The sequence below is a fragment of the Rhincodon typus genome, chromosome 22, assembly GCF_021869965.1.
Source record: "Rhincodon typus isolate 14 chromosome 22, sRhiTyp1.1, whole genome shotgun sequence".
In the NCBI taxonomy this organism is placed as follows: domain Eukaryota; kingdom Metazoa; phylum Chordata; class Chondrichthyes; order Orectolobiformes; family Rhincodontidae; genus Rhincodon; species Rhincodon typus.
The window spans coordinates 8,366,767-8,384,092 of record NC_063353.1 but is presented as its reverse complement, the minus strand read 5'-3'; the positions used below and the strand labels follow the sequence as shown (position 1 = coordinate 8,384,092).

Genomic DNA, 17,326 nt, shown 5'->3' with positions numbered 1-17,326 from the left:
TAGTTGAAGAGTGTTGGGGGATGCTCAGGTAAACATAACCAGTGAAGGATCAGAATTCTGATGGTTGCCTCCCTGTTATGATCCCAGTTATGAGAATGCTGAGCAAGCCAGATTTTTGTTAAGACCTGACTTGACAGACATTAAGCTTTTAAAGAATAGAATGCATGGAATATCCAAGCATAAGAAATAAAAAAGCAACATTCCAGGGTTCAATTGAAACATCAGAAAAAAACCATGATACAAACTCGAACATAGAAACATAGAAGATAGGAGCAGGAGGAGGCCATTCAGCCCTTCGAGCCAGCTCCAACATTCTTCACGATCATGGCTGATCATTCAACTCAATAGCCTAATCCTGCTTTCTCCCCATAACCTTTGATTCTATTCACCCAAGTACTATATCTAGTCACCTCTTGAATACATTCAATGTTTTGGCATCAACTACTTCCTGTGGTAATGAATTCCACAGGCTCACCACTCTTTTGGGTGAAAAAATGTCTCCTCATTACTGTCCTAAATCATCTACCCTGAATCCTCATACGGTTACCCCTGGTTCTGAACACATCCACCATCAGGAACATCCTCCCTGCATCTACCCTGTCTCGTCCTGTTAGAATTTTATAAGTCTCTATGAGATCCCCCCTCATTCTTCTGAACTCTAGCAAAAACAATCCCAATCTAGTCAATCTCTCCTCATAGGTCAGACCCACCATCCCCAGAATCAGCCTGGTAAACCTTTGCTGCACCCCCCTGAGAGCAAGGACATTCTTCCTCAGAAAAGGAGACCAAAATTGCCCACAATATTCCAGGTATGGTCTCACCAAGGCCCTGTACAACTGCAACAACATATCCCTGCTCCTGTACTCGAAACCTCTCGCAATGAAGGCCAACATACCATTTGCTTTCTTTACCGCCTGCTGTACCTGCAATGCTTACCATCAGCGACTGGTACACAAGGTCACCCAGGTCCCACTGCACACTCCCCTCTCCCAATTCACAGCCATTCAGGTAGTAATCTGCTTTCTTGTTTTTGATTCCGAAGGGAATAACCTCACATTTATCCAAATTATATTGCATCTGCCATTTATTTGCCCACTCACCCAACCTGTTGAGATCATGCTGAAGGATCTCATCACAGTTCACTCCTCCCCACCCAACTTGATATTGTCTGTAAACGTGGATTGTTCCCACATCCAAATCATTAATATATATTGTGAACAGCTGGGGTCCCAGCACCGATCCCTGTGGCACCCCGATAGTTACTGCCTGCCAATTTGAAAAGGACCCATTAATTCTTACTCTTTGTTTCCTCTCTGCCAACCAGTTTCCTATCCATCTAAATACACTTTCCCAAATTCCATGTGCTTTAATCTTGCACATTAATCTTTTATGTGGGACTTTGTCAAATGTTTTCTGAAAGTCCAAATATACTACATCGGCCGGCTTCCCCTTGCCAACTCTACTAGTTACATCTTCATAGAATTCCGACAGATTTGTCAAGTGTGATTTCCACTTCATAAATCAATGCTGACTCTGTCTGATCCTGCCATTGCTTTCTAAATGCTCTGCTATAAAATCTTTGGCAATGGATTCAAGAATTTTCCCCACTACCGATGTTACGCTCACTGGTCTATAATTCCCTGTTTTCTCTCTGCCTCCCTTTTTGAATATTGGAGTGATTTAGCCACCCTCCAATCTGCAGGGACTGTTCCAGAGTCTATAGAATCCTGGGATGACCATCAATGCATCTGCTATTTCTTGAGCTACTTCCTGGAGTACTCTGGGATGTAGATTATCAGGCCTTAGGGATTTATCCACCTTCAATCCCAACAATTTTCTCAGCACCATTTCTCTACTAATATTGATCTCCCTCAGTTCTTCCCTCTCACTAAATCTTGCATCCTCTAACAATTCTGGTGTCTGATTTGTGTCCTCTTTTGTGAAGACAGAAACAAAGTATGTATTCAGTTCCTCAGCCATTTCTTGTCCCCTGTTATACATTCCCCTGTTTCTGTCTGTAGGGGACCTACATTTGTCTTTACCAATCTCTTTCTCTTCACCTACCTATGGAAACTCTTAACGTCAATCTTTGTGTTCTCTACAAGCTCACTTGCATAATCTATTTTCCCCTTCTTAATTAATACCTTGGTCCTTCTTTGCTGAATTCCAAACTGCTCCCAATCCTCAGATTTATTATTTTTCTTGGCCAACCTGTATGCTTCTTCCTTGGATTGGATACTGTCTCTTATTTCCTTTGTAAGCCATGGATTGGCCCTCTTAACCATTTTTCTTTTGCAACAGACAGTAATAAACAGCCATTGCAGTTCCCCCATGCATTCCTTCAATGTTTGCTACTGCCTATCCACTGTCATCCCTTTAAGTTACTCTCCCCAATCTATTAAGACCAACTCACGCCTTTATTAAGATTCAGCAGCCTTGTCTCCAAATCAACAACCTCATTCTCCATCTTAATAAAAAAATTCTATCAGGTTATGGTTGCTCTTCCCCAAGGGGTCTCACACAGCTAGACAGCAATGGTTCCCTTCTCATTGCACAGCACCCAGTCTAAGATGGCCTGCTCTCTAGATGGTATCTCTACATTTTGGTCAAGAAACATAACCGTAATTATCAACTGGAATACTAATCAAGTAAGATTATAATTCTAAACCATATACATTATGTAGATACACCTTAGACTCTAACATACAGGATTAAATATGAGGTAAATATAAGTTAACAGACAAACTGTGTTTAAACACCCAATGAACTGAATGAAGGTTAAATGGCTGATGCAGCCAGGAGAGATTCAACCCACACATCAATGACACTTCTTTACTTTTCAAAAGACTTGGACTTCCCACAACATTGCTCCAACTCGGACTGCCTGGATTGCTAATCACATCATGGTCGTTCACCTTTCCACCAACATTTTGTTCCTCAAGCCTCCAGAGACTGCTCCCAAGTATCTATTTACCAGCACAATTTCAGGTTTTATTGAATATCTACCAGAATTGAGTTGTTGCTGAATTTCTCTAAGCTCCAATATTTTTCAGTTACACAAAGCAAATATGGCTTCTGGGTATAATTTACTTCATTTAGCTCCACTGAACAATCAATGGCTCTCATGCCTCTTTTTAGCCCTGACCTTGCTCCAGGCCATGAAGACACTATTCTGTGGAAATTCTCTTAGGACCATAAGCTACGATATAGGAGCAGAATTAGGCCATTAGCAACACTGCCATCAGTTCTTTTGTCCAGATCATTAAAGTCTAATATAAATAGTTTGATCTCAACACAGATTCCAGTGTAACTCCTCTAGTCACTGGCTGCCATCCTGAAAAAGACCTCTTTATCCCCATTCTCTGCCTTCTGCCTGTCAGCCAATCCCCTATCCATGCCAGTACCTTGCCCCTAATACTTAGCAGAGCCCTAACAGACTGGAGTATTCTAACAGCAGCACTTCTCCTGCTTTAGCACCCTCTGAATTCCAAACTACATCAATCTCCTCTCCCAGCAAAAAACACAGACTAATTGAAAGCAGTGAACAATCTTAAGCTCGATGCATTTCGATGATAATATAGCCTGCTCTGAACATGAATTTTGGATTAAATATTCCTCATTGTAATTTCTTCTTTGATCCAATGAAGTTAATGGGTTTTACATTCCTTCATAATTCAATGAATGCTTTTAATTAATCTACATTGTAAGTATAGTAGAAACTGTGTCTCCAGCTCAGTAAGCCCACCTGTTATTTCTGACCGATAACTTGTTAAAGCACCACAATTCTGAAACGTTTGTAAACTAGACTTCAAGGTGTTTCAACTGCATTTATCCCATTTTCAATTCATAGAATCCCTACACTGTGGAAACAGGGCCTTTGGCTCAACAACACTACACCAACCCTCAGCGCATTCCCTGCCAGACCCATCCACATATAACCCACCCAATCTACACATCCCTGAACACTACGGGCAATTTAGCGTGGCCAATCCACCTAGCCTGCACATCTTTGGACTGTGGGAGGAAACCGGAGGACCTGGAGGAAACTCACGCAGACACAGACAGATTCCAGGGTAGAATTGAACCGGGGTCCCTGGCGCTGTGAGGTAACAGTGCTAACCACTGAGCCACCGTGCCGATTGTTAAACTTTAATTCTTAAAACTAAAGATTTTATGTGAAAACATGTGAAGCATGAATGAGTTATCTACAGTGTTTGTGCTTTGAAAAATGTAGCAGTACAAATTAGCAGCAGGGTCACTCGTTTTGTGATAATTAGTAAGAAAGAGATGGTGTAGCTGGTGTTGTTTACTGTTGTGGAGGTCAGTTGTATCACACATTTAGGGTGGCATATCAGCTGACCATGTAAATGATCTCTAATCCAGTCAGGAAGAAGGTGGATCCAAAACATTTTGAGTATTCAGATAATCTGTTACTAATGGTGCCGATCCAATGTGCATGCTGGCTGAATATATTCTTGCAACAGATGGAAAAGCTCATCCTCTGGCTTTGTATTGACCCTTAGCCTGTGGACTAAATTCCACAGGGTTATTGCTGGGTCAGCACCATACAGCCTATACGACTTCATAGTAATACTACAAGCTTACCTCGCGTAACATCTTTTATGTCCTTCTTTCACTTTGTACCATTTAAAAACCTCTGTTACAGCACTGCTCAGGACAATAAAGTGAGACCTGTCAAAGAACATTGGGGGTTCTTCTAGATTCAAATCCAGATGTGCATGCCAATTTGTTTTACACACTAAAGTCATTCCTCAGAGGTAGGTATCACCATCATAGCCAACATCCCTCGTTGCCCTTCAGTAGATTGTTAGGTCTTTGCAAACCTCTTCAATTCATATTGGCACGGATACCCTCAAGGTTATGAAGTCACAAGGTCCAGGGCTGGAACAAATGACGGTGGTGTGGTTTCAACCTTGACGTCATGGAGATGCTACATTATGCAGAACACTGCTGTTGCAAAGAGCTTCAGCATGGTCAGTCCCTCTTGATAATAATAATCCTACTGCTTTGCTCATTACATAAACATTGCCTTAGTGGAAAAATGCAAAACAAAATCACTTCTTTTAAGGAGATATTCAAACAGCTGCTTCCTTTCAGTAATAGATTTTGATGGAGAAGCCTTCATGTCAGATTTGACAGGGTCGATTCACTGCCATCACCAGCATGTTTGCTACATGTTTAAATAAGCTACCAGTATTGGAGAGCTGGGTGTACATAGGGAACAGGATCATGGTAGAGGCAGGGACAAAATAAGTAAGTATGAGTTGCTTGATTTCTTGGTCCCCTTGTGCCTAGGTTCAGCTGGCAAGAGGGATAACAGCAGTTAAAACATTCATCCCATGTCTATCAACCCTATTACATTGGATCAACTACATTGTCGACAACTAGAATGGATGTCTCCTCTTTCTGAAATTGGAAGCATTCCAAGTCAAGGGTTTGGCAAATTGCATTCAAATTTAATGTTAAGAGCACCCTGCACACATTCAGCATTGGGTGAGAAATCCCATTCCATATGTCTGAAATAGAAAGTGGGAATGCCACGCTGATGCTGGTAAAATTCTTATTAATAACATCGCTAAAGCAGATTCTCATGTTGCCATCTGTGGGAGTTTGCTATGAGCAAATTGGCTGATGCCTACTCTACATTACAAGAGTGGCTATTCTTCAAATGTGCTTCATTGACTGTGATATTCTTTCAATGTCCCAATATTTGTGGAAGGCACTGCATAAATGCAAGTTCTTTTGTTATTTTTTGTCTGAAAAAAGAAGTGCTATGATTCAATGGCAAAATGATTTGTAATTGTATTCTTCTAGAGCAATGAGATAGCAAGTTGAGAGTTTGAGGATAGAACTCAGATGCTTTTCTTTCTTAACATTAGCGCGGTGTCGTTTTGGTGAAGTGGGGTGGCCTGATTTTTTGGAATGTTATCTCAAATCTAACAGGAAGGAGTTCTCCTTTGGCTGTGAGCAGTAAGCTGAGCTAGGGTAGGCTCAGGCCAGTTGGCACCAGTTGGCACCAACTCAGCAGTCTAATTCTGAGAGGCCACCCTGAATCAACAGGAAATGTCACACAGAGTCTTCTTCTGAAGTTAATGATTATACTTTGCTGAGGAAGAGCACAGGGAAGTTTCACTTCATCTGAAGTATTGTATCTAATCTTGCATGATTCTAGATTGAAGGTAGGAGCCAAATATTCAAAGATTTTATGGTGCATCTTCAAACATAATGATTGCATTAAACCCATGGGGGAAAATGAAGAAATTGCAATAAATAAAAATATTTCACACCTTTAAAGGAGACCCATTCCTATGCTTCTTTTTCTCAAAAGGACCATATTATAGAAAATGTTGGGCACAGCTCTTGCGTCAAATGGAAATCTCATGTTTTGGCTCATTTATTCATAGGATATGAGCATCACTGACTAGACCAGCATATATTGTCTATCCAAATTACCTTTCAAAAGGTGATGGTGAGTTTCTTTCTTAAACCATCTGCAGTCCATGTGGGGTAGGTACACTCACGGTGCTGTTAGAGAGGGAGATATAGGATTTCCTTTTTTATTCATTCATGGGATGAGGGCATCGCTGGCGAGGCAGCACTTATTGCCCATCTCTAATTGCCCAGAGGGCAGTTAAGAGTCAACCACGTTGCTGTGGGTCTGGAGTCACATGTAGGCCAGACCAGGTAAGGACGGCAGTTTCTTTCTCTAAAGGACATTAATGAACCAGAAGGGTTTTTCCAACAATTCACAATGGCTTCACGGTCATCATTAGATCCTTAATTTCAGATATTTATTGAATTCAAATTCCACCATCTGCCATGGCGGGATTCGAACCCAGATACCCAGAATGTTGTCTGGATCTCTGGATTAACAGTCCAGCAATAATACCATTGCCTCCCCACACTTGACCCAAGGATATTGCCTTATTTGCATATCATTTTTAGTGTGTTACGTGTTTTTATTTCAGATTATTGTCACCTGCAATATTTTGCTTTTGCCTTCAAATTATATTGCGGCATACGACTTAATAGATGTTTTGACATATTAGCTTGAAGTCCCTTCTTAGCTTTAAGGTCTTATGCTGCTGGTTTTAAACGCAGTAGTAAATCTCATACAAAATAAAAGTAAAGGAAAATTTAGGTGAACAAGCTGAACATTCCTATTGGTAGGTTTTGCGCCGTGAATTCAGGGTTGAGAAAACTTGAAAGAGAAACTGACTGTATAATGGAACTTGAAACACAGCTGCACATGTCGGGGAAGTGGAAGAACATTTTGGAAGACTGTCAAATGGCTTTGTATATTTACTCAACTCAATCTGATGTCATTGCTTGTCTGAGTGATTAATTGTAATTGTTAAAAGAGAAACTACTAGCATATCAGAACATTTTTTTAAAGAAACCACCCTAAGTTTAGACCTTGCCTGAAGGGATAATTTTTTGCGAAAAGGGTGGAGCCTCACAAAACAGCTGCACATATCAACATGTGTATGCAAAACCAGGGGCCAAGCTTGCAAAATACATGGGAGATGCTCCAAAGTGGTACTGCAAACTGTAGATATCTGACCCATATACCTTCAAATGCTGACCATATAGCATCTTCCATTCATTTGTAGTGAAAGTATCACTTGCGTAGCAACAAATTAACCGGAAAGAAATTAATCATCAGGCACATGATTTCTCACCCTTTCCATTAGGTGGTACAGTCACAAAAACCACTCCGTCCAACGCTAAGTAACACAAACTTGAACAATCCCAAATAACTCGAGGGTGGAGCTAATGGAGCTGATGGAGCTGGCCAACATCAAGAAATTTGTGAAAACTTTATCTTCGATTCTCAGTGGTGTAGTAAGAATGACTTGTCAAAGAGCACTGTAATTCAAATGGCTTCCACTTACGTGCAGATGTGCATAATGTGAGTGGCATCAACAATGGCATTATAGAGGTCACTTTGTCAACATTGCCTTTTTGAAGGACGTTCCTGTAGCAAAGAACTTCAGTATAGTCAGTTCCTCTGTATTCTTGGCAACAACAATTCTGCTGCCTCTCTCATTACATAAACATTCCCTTCAGTTCTTTTTAAATAGCTATTTAATAAACTACTTCTCATTAACAGTAGGTTCTGCTGGGCAGGACTTCATGTCAAAAATTTGAAGGGTTTTGGCCTCACATAAATATGATTATTTTTGCATTCGAGAGGGTCAGTTATCATGAATAAAGCCATAAGGGAAATAGGATGACACTTACATTAGTGTGAGCTTAGTCCCTAAATCTTGTTGGCAGAACTGATAATAGCATTTATAGCATTCATCCCACTTCTTTCCCACATCACGGCATTATATAAAATACATTTCAGAGCAATTGGATTTGATGTTGAGTCTGTATGAAGGTTGGAGTGTTTCTTCTCTTATTAATAATATTTTCTTAAATGCCACAATTTTCCAATTTGTAATGAAATATAGGATCTTGTCAGTAAAAGTATGAAATGAATTTAGAATCATTGGCCTGGATTTTCACAGAGTCACAGAGGCTCTGAGGACTTCCCAAAAAGCAGGCAAAACCTGGAACTGGAAGACCCGCCCTCAGTTCCAACAGATCCTGTTTTCACCAGGGAAGGATATATAATGGCAGGACGTGACTCCCATATGTGGGAATCGCACACTCAGTACAAACATTTGTTCTTAGTTCTGATCTCAAACAGACCCTATTTTACCTGGAGCAAAAAGTTTTATCCCACAGTGCAGGAAGTAAAATCTTTTGAGCGGTCATATGAAATTTTGAAGGGCAGATATGAACTGTATAATTGTCAGTCATCAGTTATTTAAATGGTCAGTCTTTTAAAAATTGGGAAAAAGCCTGTGTCTGTGAATGTTGAAAAATATATTTCGAAAGATGCTTGGTGACGTACCCATATCATTGCAGCAGCATCAATTCTTGGCTACTTTTCACAACCTATTGTTATCATAATGGAAGTAGGGAAGGTAGAAATTTTTGGTGTGTTTGACAGTTCAAAGATGTGGAACTATAAATAGAAATGCTTGTTTCTTACAGGAGGTTAAATACTTGATGAGATTTAAATGCTTTGAAAGGTCTTTCATGATTGGGAGTATTTTTTAAAAATATAGTGAACACTAATACTTATTTAGAACTTCATTTATTTCATCTCAGCTGGGTTTAAGAAGTTTGCCATTAGTGAATATCAGGTCTTTTTGCTATAACATGTGTTTTGCTAACTCGAATTGGCTGTAATGCGACTTATGAACAGTGGACGCTGTTTGGATAACACAAACTTTCTACTGTACAGTGTAGCGATTTCCCTATAACACGATTTTCTATGGTAATTTTCAATAGCATAAGATTACACACGAACACAACTATCATTTACAGGAGAACTACCTGCTGGGTGAATAGATGTTGATACAGAATGGTGGATGGGGGTGGGGGTGGACATAAATTGGTGCTAGGTAGCTATAGGTTCTATGGGTAGTGGCATGGATTAGCATGCAGGATATGACAGGCCATTGGACCTGGGTAGGGCAGCCATGGGTTAGCATATTTTGTTAAGTACAGACTTAAAGTATAGGTAGAGGGTGAGGGACAGGGGCAGGTGGATAATATTTAACAAAACATCTGTGACAAAGTCCAAAATAAATGAGACATGCTATTTTGATACGGGCACAGTGGATCTCCTCCTTCCCTGAACAAATATCCAGGTCATTTATGGCAACTTTTCCCCCCAAGGCAGGTGTCCCAAGCTGGGAATTATCTTAGTTCAAACTACCCAAGCTGAGAATGAACACCCAGGTCATGGGATCATTCAGTGTAGAAGGTTCATTGTATCTCTGCTGCTCTTAGAAAGTGGTCTTCAATTAAGCCCACTTGTGGCTGTTTCCTTTTCAAGTTTATCTGGTTCTACCACTCCAGCAGGTCATAACAAGCCATAGATTTAAAAACATCCCCTCATTTCCATGGTCTCCCAACCCCAATTTCTTAATCAAGTATCCCAAATTATCCAAAATCTTACAAAAATAAGTGTCAACAGGGACAGAATGTCAAAAAATGTTTCCTATTTCTGATGGTCCTTGAGTGGGAGTTTCCAATCTCACAATCAAACCCAGAAGCTATTTCTAGGCAAATACGTTGTCACTGGAATCATTCAAAATCTTAACAATAAGGGAAATTTAATGTTTTAACAAGATAAGGGAAGTGTCTAGATTTTGCGGTAGCAAGGGATCTGGTGATGACCGCTTCTGTTGAAACAATTTTGCCCAAAATGTTGTTGAATCTCAGAGATGATAGCAGGATGGCAAGATGGGGGAATGCATCTTCAACCTCAGTACAGAGCTAAACCAGGGCTTCCCAAACATATTTCCCCACTCTGACTCTTTCAAGGCCTGAAGATTGTTGTGATTCCTCACTGAGTGGTGGAAGTGGAAGAGAGGACACGGTGCTAGCAGGGAGAGGAGGCTCAGCCATTGTTGCCTTGGATCTTATCAGCAAAATCTGGACTACCCCCACTTTGAGAAAACCATGGTTAAACCAAGAAGAAAACTGCCTAACCAATCTGATTGAAAGGTTGGGAATTAGACAATGAAAGCACTGGGAACAAGGGTCAACTTGGGGGAATGGGGTAATTTCAATGGTCAACTCAGGTTCAGATGTAGTGAATGAAAAATTGGCTTGAAAGAAAAACAGAAAGGTTAAGTAAGAAAAAAAGCAATTAAAATAATTCTGAAGAAGTTGTTCTGAAAGAGGGTCACTGGACCTGGAATGTTAACTCTGCTTTCTCTCCATAGATGTTGCCAGACCTGGTAATTTCTGTCTTTGTGTAAAATGAGTGCATTTAAAAGTCCCTCAAAACAATTCACAACCTGAAAGAAGGAGACTGCACGGTTATAATAGTTCATTTTCGGTACCACCGATGTTGACTAGCAGCTATTAAACCCCATGTGGGTGTTAAAAGGGGGCACTTACACATAATTACTAGTGTTAAAGTACAGTACCTCTGTCACGGTCTAGTCTGGGTCTACCGCACAAACACAGCCAACTCTCCGCTGTAACAGTGTGGCACTCTGTTTGCGTGGAGCGACAAAATTCGAGCAGCAAATTGCGGGGACTGGCATTCTCTGTCACTGGCCTGAAGTTGCTCCCCATTTACGCTTTAATAACGAAGGCTGTGCATTCGTTTGACCGCGACATCCAGCAGGCAGGGACTGAGAGCAACCAGGCTAGGGGAACCTGACTGAAGGCACGGCTGAAACAATAGCAAAAAAAAAAAAAATATTTTTAAACACAGTTGAGAGGTCAACATGGTCCCCCCCCCACCCATTCTGACCAACGTTTATATACATGAAGTTTACTGTTGCTTGTTTCTTAACTTTTCATTCAATTTGCCTGCACTGTTTTTGTGTGCCAATTTCAGTTCATTTCTAGCACACACATTTCAAAAGCCCTGTGTTTGTTGGGTTTGATGGATAGGGGGCTTAACCCCCTGTCTCTTGCCCAGGGATAGCCTCGAGTCACCACCCCCCACCTTGTCCTCGGGCGCCGCTCACCGGGACCGCTGGGCAATGAATTGAAAGTGAGCAGCTCCTCTGCCCCGGGCTGTTGGGAGCCGGAGCTGGGAGAGCGACTTACCTCGTTCAGCATCGCTGATCCTTTTTTTTTGCCCAGCAGCAGAGACAGACAGACAGAGAGAGAGGAGGAGAGAGCAGAAAGAGCAAAAGCAAACTTAAAACGCCAGAGGAGGTTGAAGAAAGATGCTGGGGGCTGATGAAGTTGTGCACTGTGTATGGGGCAAGGAGAAGTGAAAGGGGAGGGGGGCGAAAGCAGAGGGGAGCTACTGCTGCAGGAGGAGGAGGAGGAGGAGGAGAGCGCTTTCTGGTAACGTGCAGCTAAATGGCCGAGACTTGGTTTGTCAAAGGCGGCCGCTCTGGGCTGTCATGTTTGAAGAAGGTGGAGGAGGGGGGTTTGTGGTGGTGGAGGGGGGGAAGTGGAGACCTGGTTTTACCCTGAGGCGTTAAAGTTGAGAATTGAAGTGGCATTAAGCTCTCTCTGACCGACCACCAACACCACCCCCCCACCCCCATCCCCCCCCATAAGTTTCCCATTCGAGAGAGAAGCGGTTTGTTTGACTTAAGTCTGATCTGGAAGGTGAGGGGAGGGGGTAGGGAGAGAGAGAGGGGAGTGGGGGTGGGAGAGAGAGAGGGGAGTGGGGGTGGGAGGGGGAACCCCAAAGTTTGTAATAACACACAGTGTGGAGGAGACGCTGGCGATGAGGTCGGAGCCTCCTCTTGCCCGGAGTGGAGCTGAGGCCGGCAAAGTGGCGGCGGAGCGCAATGGTTACGTGAGGGACTGTGTGAGCGCTCTGGGCCGGGATCAGGGCTACCCAGCGTGGGCTAGGTTACTGCCGTCCGCCGCTTGCCTGGGCTCCCTCTCCCTGGTGCTGGCCGCCTTCCTGAGGTGGGGAGACGGGGAGGAGGAGAGCGCCTCACCGCCTCTACCTTCCCTGTCTCCCCCTTCCTCTGCCTCTCCACCGTCCGGGTTGCTGACCCTCCTGCACTGCGTGTTGCCCCTGTTCAGCCTCCTGAGCGCTTTCTTCTGGCTCGGCTTGTACCTGATCCGCTGCGGCCGGGGCGAGCTGGCCCCTCGGCTGCTAGCCGCCTGCTGCTTGGGCGAGACGCTGCTGCAAGCCGCCTCGCTGCTGGGCGACGAGGAAGAGCAGCTCATGTCAGCCCCGGCCAGCGCCGTGTTACTCGGTTGTCTAGCCGCCGCTACCCTCCTCCTGCTCCGGGTCGGTCAGGGTATCGGTACCATCATCTTCACCAGCCTCCTGAGGACAGTCTCTCTCCTCTCCCTGGACGGGGTCCGAGCTAGCTGGAGACCCTTCCTCGCTTACTTCATGGGCATCCTGGGTGTCCTCCTGGCCCGCTACGCCGTGCACATCTTGCCCGGCACCCCGCCTGGGATCGAGGAGAAGATCCCAGTGATCAAGAGGAGGAGGAGATCCAGTTCAGTCATCGCCGCCGAGGTTTCAAACACTCAGCTGGGTTCCAAACCCCCCAGGAGAACATCCCTCCCGTGCATTCAGAGGGAACAGGTAGGACTTTTTTTTGTGTGTTTTTGTTTTGTTTCTGTTTAAACTGAGCAACTATAAACACTTGTTAATTCACCTAACAGCCAGGAGGCTCAAAGTGTGCATTATTTCCCATGGCATTGGCTAGCTCCAGACACTGTTTACAAAGAGGGGGTAAAAAAAAGGATGTTAAAAATGCCCAATCCAATCATTTATTGAGCTGATTTAGGGCCTCTACTCAACAAATTGCCTTCTAATTTCTTAATTGCATGTGTATTTGCACAACAATGTAAAAAAGGCAAAGGAATTGCAAGTGTATTTCTTTGCACAACAAGCGGAGAAAGAAAAGCCTTTTCCTGTAGTCGCAATCCACATTTCAATGTGATCTGTCTCTCTTGATTTGTTTTAATGATTTTGCAAAAGGGAGACCGAGAGGGGTTAAGTCGACATAACTGTGATGCTTGTCGAGTCGTAGAAGCCCAAAGGGAAATTATGAAAATAATAAGTTATAGTATTTTACTTCCAAATCTCCTTCATCTGACGTACCAATTAGGGTGAAAGTTATCCAAGACTACAGCTGTGACATATCAGAGGGAAGAAAAAAGCCAAAGCACACCTGACAGGGAAAATAAATATTTTCACAGACTACAGAGGAAATTCTTTATAAAACGCAGTTTTAAATAATGAATGGTATGCGAGCCCGCAAACCAGTTTCCATCGAGTTGTAAACATCCAAAAGGACGCGATTTATAAAATAATAATGTATTCTATTTACATTGCACATTTTTGACTTGAGAGGATTTGTGTTGTTGAAAATGCTAAGTAGTGACTTTTATTCCATTTAGCAAAGTGTGATTTTATGAATGATCGAGCGGAAAAACAAATCTGGGGACATGTAGGTTCTAAGAAGAAGGAACCAGCTTGTAATGAAAGACATAAATTAAGCCACAGGGTGAAAAGCATTAGGAGTTAGGCAATAATTACTGTTTGTTGTATCAAGCAATTATCTCTATTACACCACTATAAAAATACACAGTAATCTCAAGGAAAATAAGTGGTTTGGCCATCTTATGTTCATTCAGTTCTTAGAGTTTGGAAAGTAATAAAAGTATTTTGATTTAATATGTAATAATTCATCTGTTCAACTTCATTGATCTTGCAAAGCTTTACGAGTTAGACAGAACACTCCTAGAATAGAATATTAGAAATTCTAAATATATATTTCTATTCTCCAGCTTATGTTTAGATGGTCCCACTGTAAGCATTTCTAAGTTTGAACTGAGTGTTTAGCCAGGCTCTGTGAAATGTAAGTATTCAAATTGCCGTGATGTTTAACCCATAATAAATACTCCAGACCACAGTCTAAATCTCGGTGAGCACTGATAATTTATGCAATGTACAGTCATCATTGGTGAGAGTATTTGCATTAAGAAAGATGCCAATTTCACTATGGGGGAAACTTGTGTTTTAACACATACGGTGCTGAATAACCTGAGAACTGACATTAGGAGGTTAAGCAAAGTAAATATTTTTTGAGCAGGACAAGGGGAGCGCAGGACTATAGACTACTTTAATAAACTTGTTTCAACCCTCTGTCATGTTTGTAACAAGTGCAGCATTGTTTCCTTGTGAATGTTTTCTCATTCAATATATCTTTAGTGCAGTGTGTTGTGGCTGACCTTCATTGTACTAGACTGATATTACAGCATTAGACTTGGGATATGTGTGTCACATAAGCTGGCAATTAGTTTCAAGATAACAAGTCAGTTCAGCTTTTTAAGTGACATTTAAAATAGGAAGGCAAGTTTGAGTGGTGTTATGAACATGAGAAGCACAAGGTTGAATTATGATCTTAAACTCACCAGCAGATCTGGTATTCTTTATTCTGTAGTTTGTTCTTGCTTGTTACGAAAAAGCCATTTTGTAGTGGATTTGATTCTCACTCTATATGTGACCTGTACTAACCAACAAGGTAATAAAAGATGCTATTGACGTAGGGAGCTGAAAGTGTATGGTGTCCCATGACTGGTATTGTCGCACTGCCAATACTGTGATTAGCAGAATAACAAGCACTATATAGCGGATGCTGGTATGCATGGAAGAGAATCACAAGGCAGTAATGCAGTTGACTGATTTGTTAGCCACCTGTGCTGTCTACGATTTAGTTGCATCTTCTCAGCATTTTTGTTCTGCACACAATCTTGCGTTGTTTTCAGCTTTCATTGCAGTTGCTACATCTTCCTTCATCATCGCTATTGCAAAAGAAATGATGGCTCTGAAAGTCTAAGATGATGTGAGCCTGCATAATATATCAGACAAAAATGTATAGCGTAGCACCTCCAGTACCATTAGGAGGAATTCCTCAAGTTGCCTTATATGAAAATGTCATAACTACATTCACCAATATATCTCCAGATCTGTATTTCTATTGATTCCAATGACCAAAAACACAATTGCTCAAGATATTGACTGGAAAAATATCTTTATGGATCCATTTACAGCATTGTTACATTGATTGACCAAAGTTCTCAGCTCTGCCAACATTTCCCCCATCAACTTCAGAGAACCTTTAGCTGGTGAATTTTAATAGACCTCATCATTCCCCGATACTTAGACCATTGAAATTATGCAGCATGGTTTGAGGCATTTGTGTTAAATATAGGACAAAAGGATTCCATACAAACCCCATTAGTAATTGTGTGCTAATATTGCATGGTATAATTTTAATGGCATATCAATTAATTGTAAGATTCGCTGCACATTTTCTTGCTGTAATGTGCATTTTGTTACCTTGATATAATATTTTTAAACAGATTTTCTCATTGATTGAAATAAATAGAACCATATCTGGTATGGTTTATAAATGAGAGAGTTTGAATTTATATAAGCCTTAGATCTGAAGGAGATCTTGACAAATTTTTTTTGATGCTTTTAGTTAGTGGAGTAACAGTGTTTGGGACACTGGGAGGAGTCATTGCTGTTCTTCAGATGCAAGCGTTGATCTTGTACGTGCACCTGAATGGAAAGATCATGTTTCATCTGAAGCATGGCTTCTTCAGCGATGTAGCACTTCCTATGTGCGACACTGGAGTATTAGCCAAATTGTGTTCAAATCCATAGTGTAAAGTAAAACACTGGCAACAAGCTATATTTTTTTTAATGTTAAAATGACGTTTGTACAGACCCAAAGATTAACTTTAATAGTCAGTTGTACCTGAACCAAAGGTTAATATGATGGAATCAGGCTGAATGCCAGTGTTTTTGAATCCTAAGTGCTGATCATGGAGGATGACTTCACCTTTTTGTACAGTATCTTTCATATAAAGTTACAACATCATTTTCCCAAGAGTCTGCTGTTTTGCTTTCATGAGCAGATCAATCTCTGTTATCCAAACTGAATCGACCTGGAAGAATTTTGAATCTTCTCTAACTTCTTGACCATTAAGAGACTTTGAATTTCATCTTTGTACACAGCATCTTCTCATAGTTTTCTAGTGTTGATTTGATTTAAATGATTAATTTTTTTTACCAGAGGTATGCTCAGAATGCCAGTTGGACTTTGTATTTTATTAATTGTAAATTCTTAATATCCCCCTCCTTCCCCTTTCCAATTATTTCTTTATTTAGGGATTTTTAAAATAATTATCAAGGAGAAGGATGCTAATGTTGGGAAATAGAATATTTTCTAATATTGGAGTAAAAGATACTGCCTTATGTATCCACAGAAGTGAGTTAATTATTCCATTACAATAGCAAGAAGAGAACACTGGTACAAGTTTTCAGTGTTCAGTATTTGATTCATTATTAAAAAGCTTTGTTAACCATAATTTCCATCTTTTACTACCAACAAAGAGGACTGTCAGATCAGATGAGATGCAGAATGACGGCTCCTGCTCTGTATTCAAGATTATGCCTTGCCCCATAAGCTCAGAATGCCATGTCTTCTGCAACTGCATGAGCCTTTACATATCCTGCACAAATAAACCCGTGTGACCTCCCTGACATAGGTTTCTTGCTACTTTTAGACAAACCGGTGCTGCTTTGGAGATAGTGTGGTGCTGTCATACACATTGGCTTATTGCATGCTGAGTCTTTTACAGGTAACAGAGAATTCAGGGGATTTTCATTTCCCCAGTCTTGTTGAATTCCAATGAATATCCCAAGTGTTAGAAGCGGTGCCTTCAACATTCTAATCTTAAGGAGGGTTGTTGTCCCATGTTAGTTGAAAATAGT

The 17,326-nt window shown here is 41.4% G+C and overlaps 1 protein-coding gene and 1 long non-coding RNA gene across 2 annotated transcripts in view; one reads left to right on the top strand and one right to left on the bottom strand.

The window, feature by feature from the left end:
• Positions 1-11,861, bottom strand: part of LOC125485786 — a 149,904-nt gene extending 138,043 nt beyond the window's left edge. The window contains exons 1-2 of the long non-coding RNA XR_007264493.1: positions 11,656-11,861; positions 11,022-11,272 (exon numbers count right to left, since the gene is read on the bottom strand). This is a non-coding gene — a long non-coding RNA (uncharacterized LOC125485786). The remainder of the gene's footprint in view (positions 1-11,021; positions 11,273-11,655) is intronic.
• Positions 11,862-12,233: 372 nt separating this feature from the next.
• Positions 12,234-17,326, top strand: part of pde3a (phosphodiesterase 3A, cGMP-inhibited) — a 453,119-nt gene continuing 448,026 nt past the window's right edge. The window contains exon 1 of the mRNA XM_048610478.1: positions 12,234-13,117. Coding sequence (XP_048466435.1) covers positions 12,293-13,117 — 825 coding nt within the window. The 5' untranslated portion in view covers positions 12,234-12,292. The remainder of the gene's footprint in view (positions 13,118-17,326) is intronic.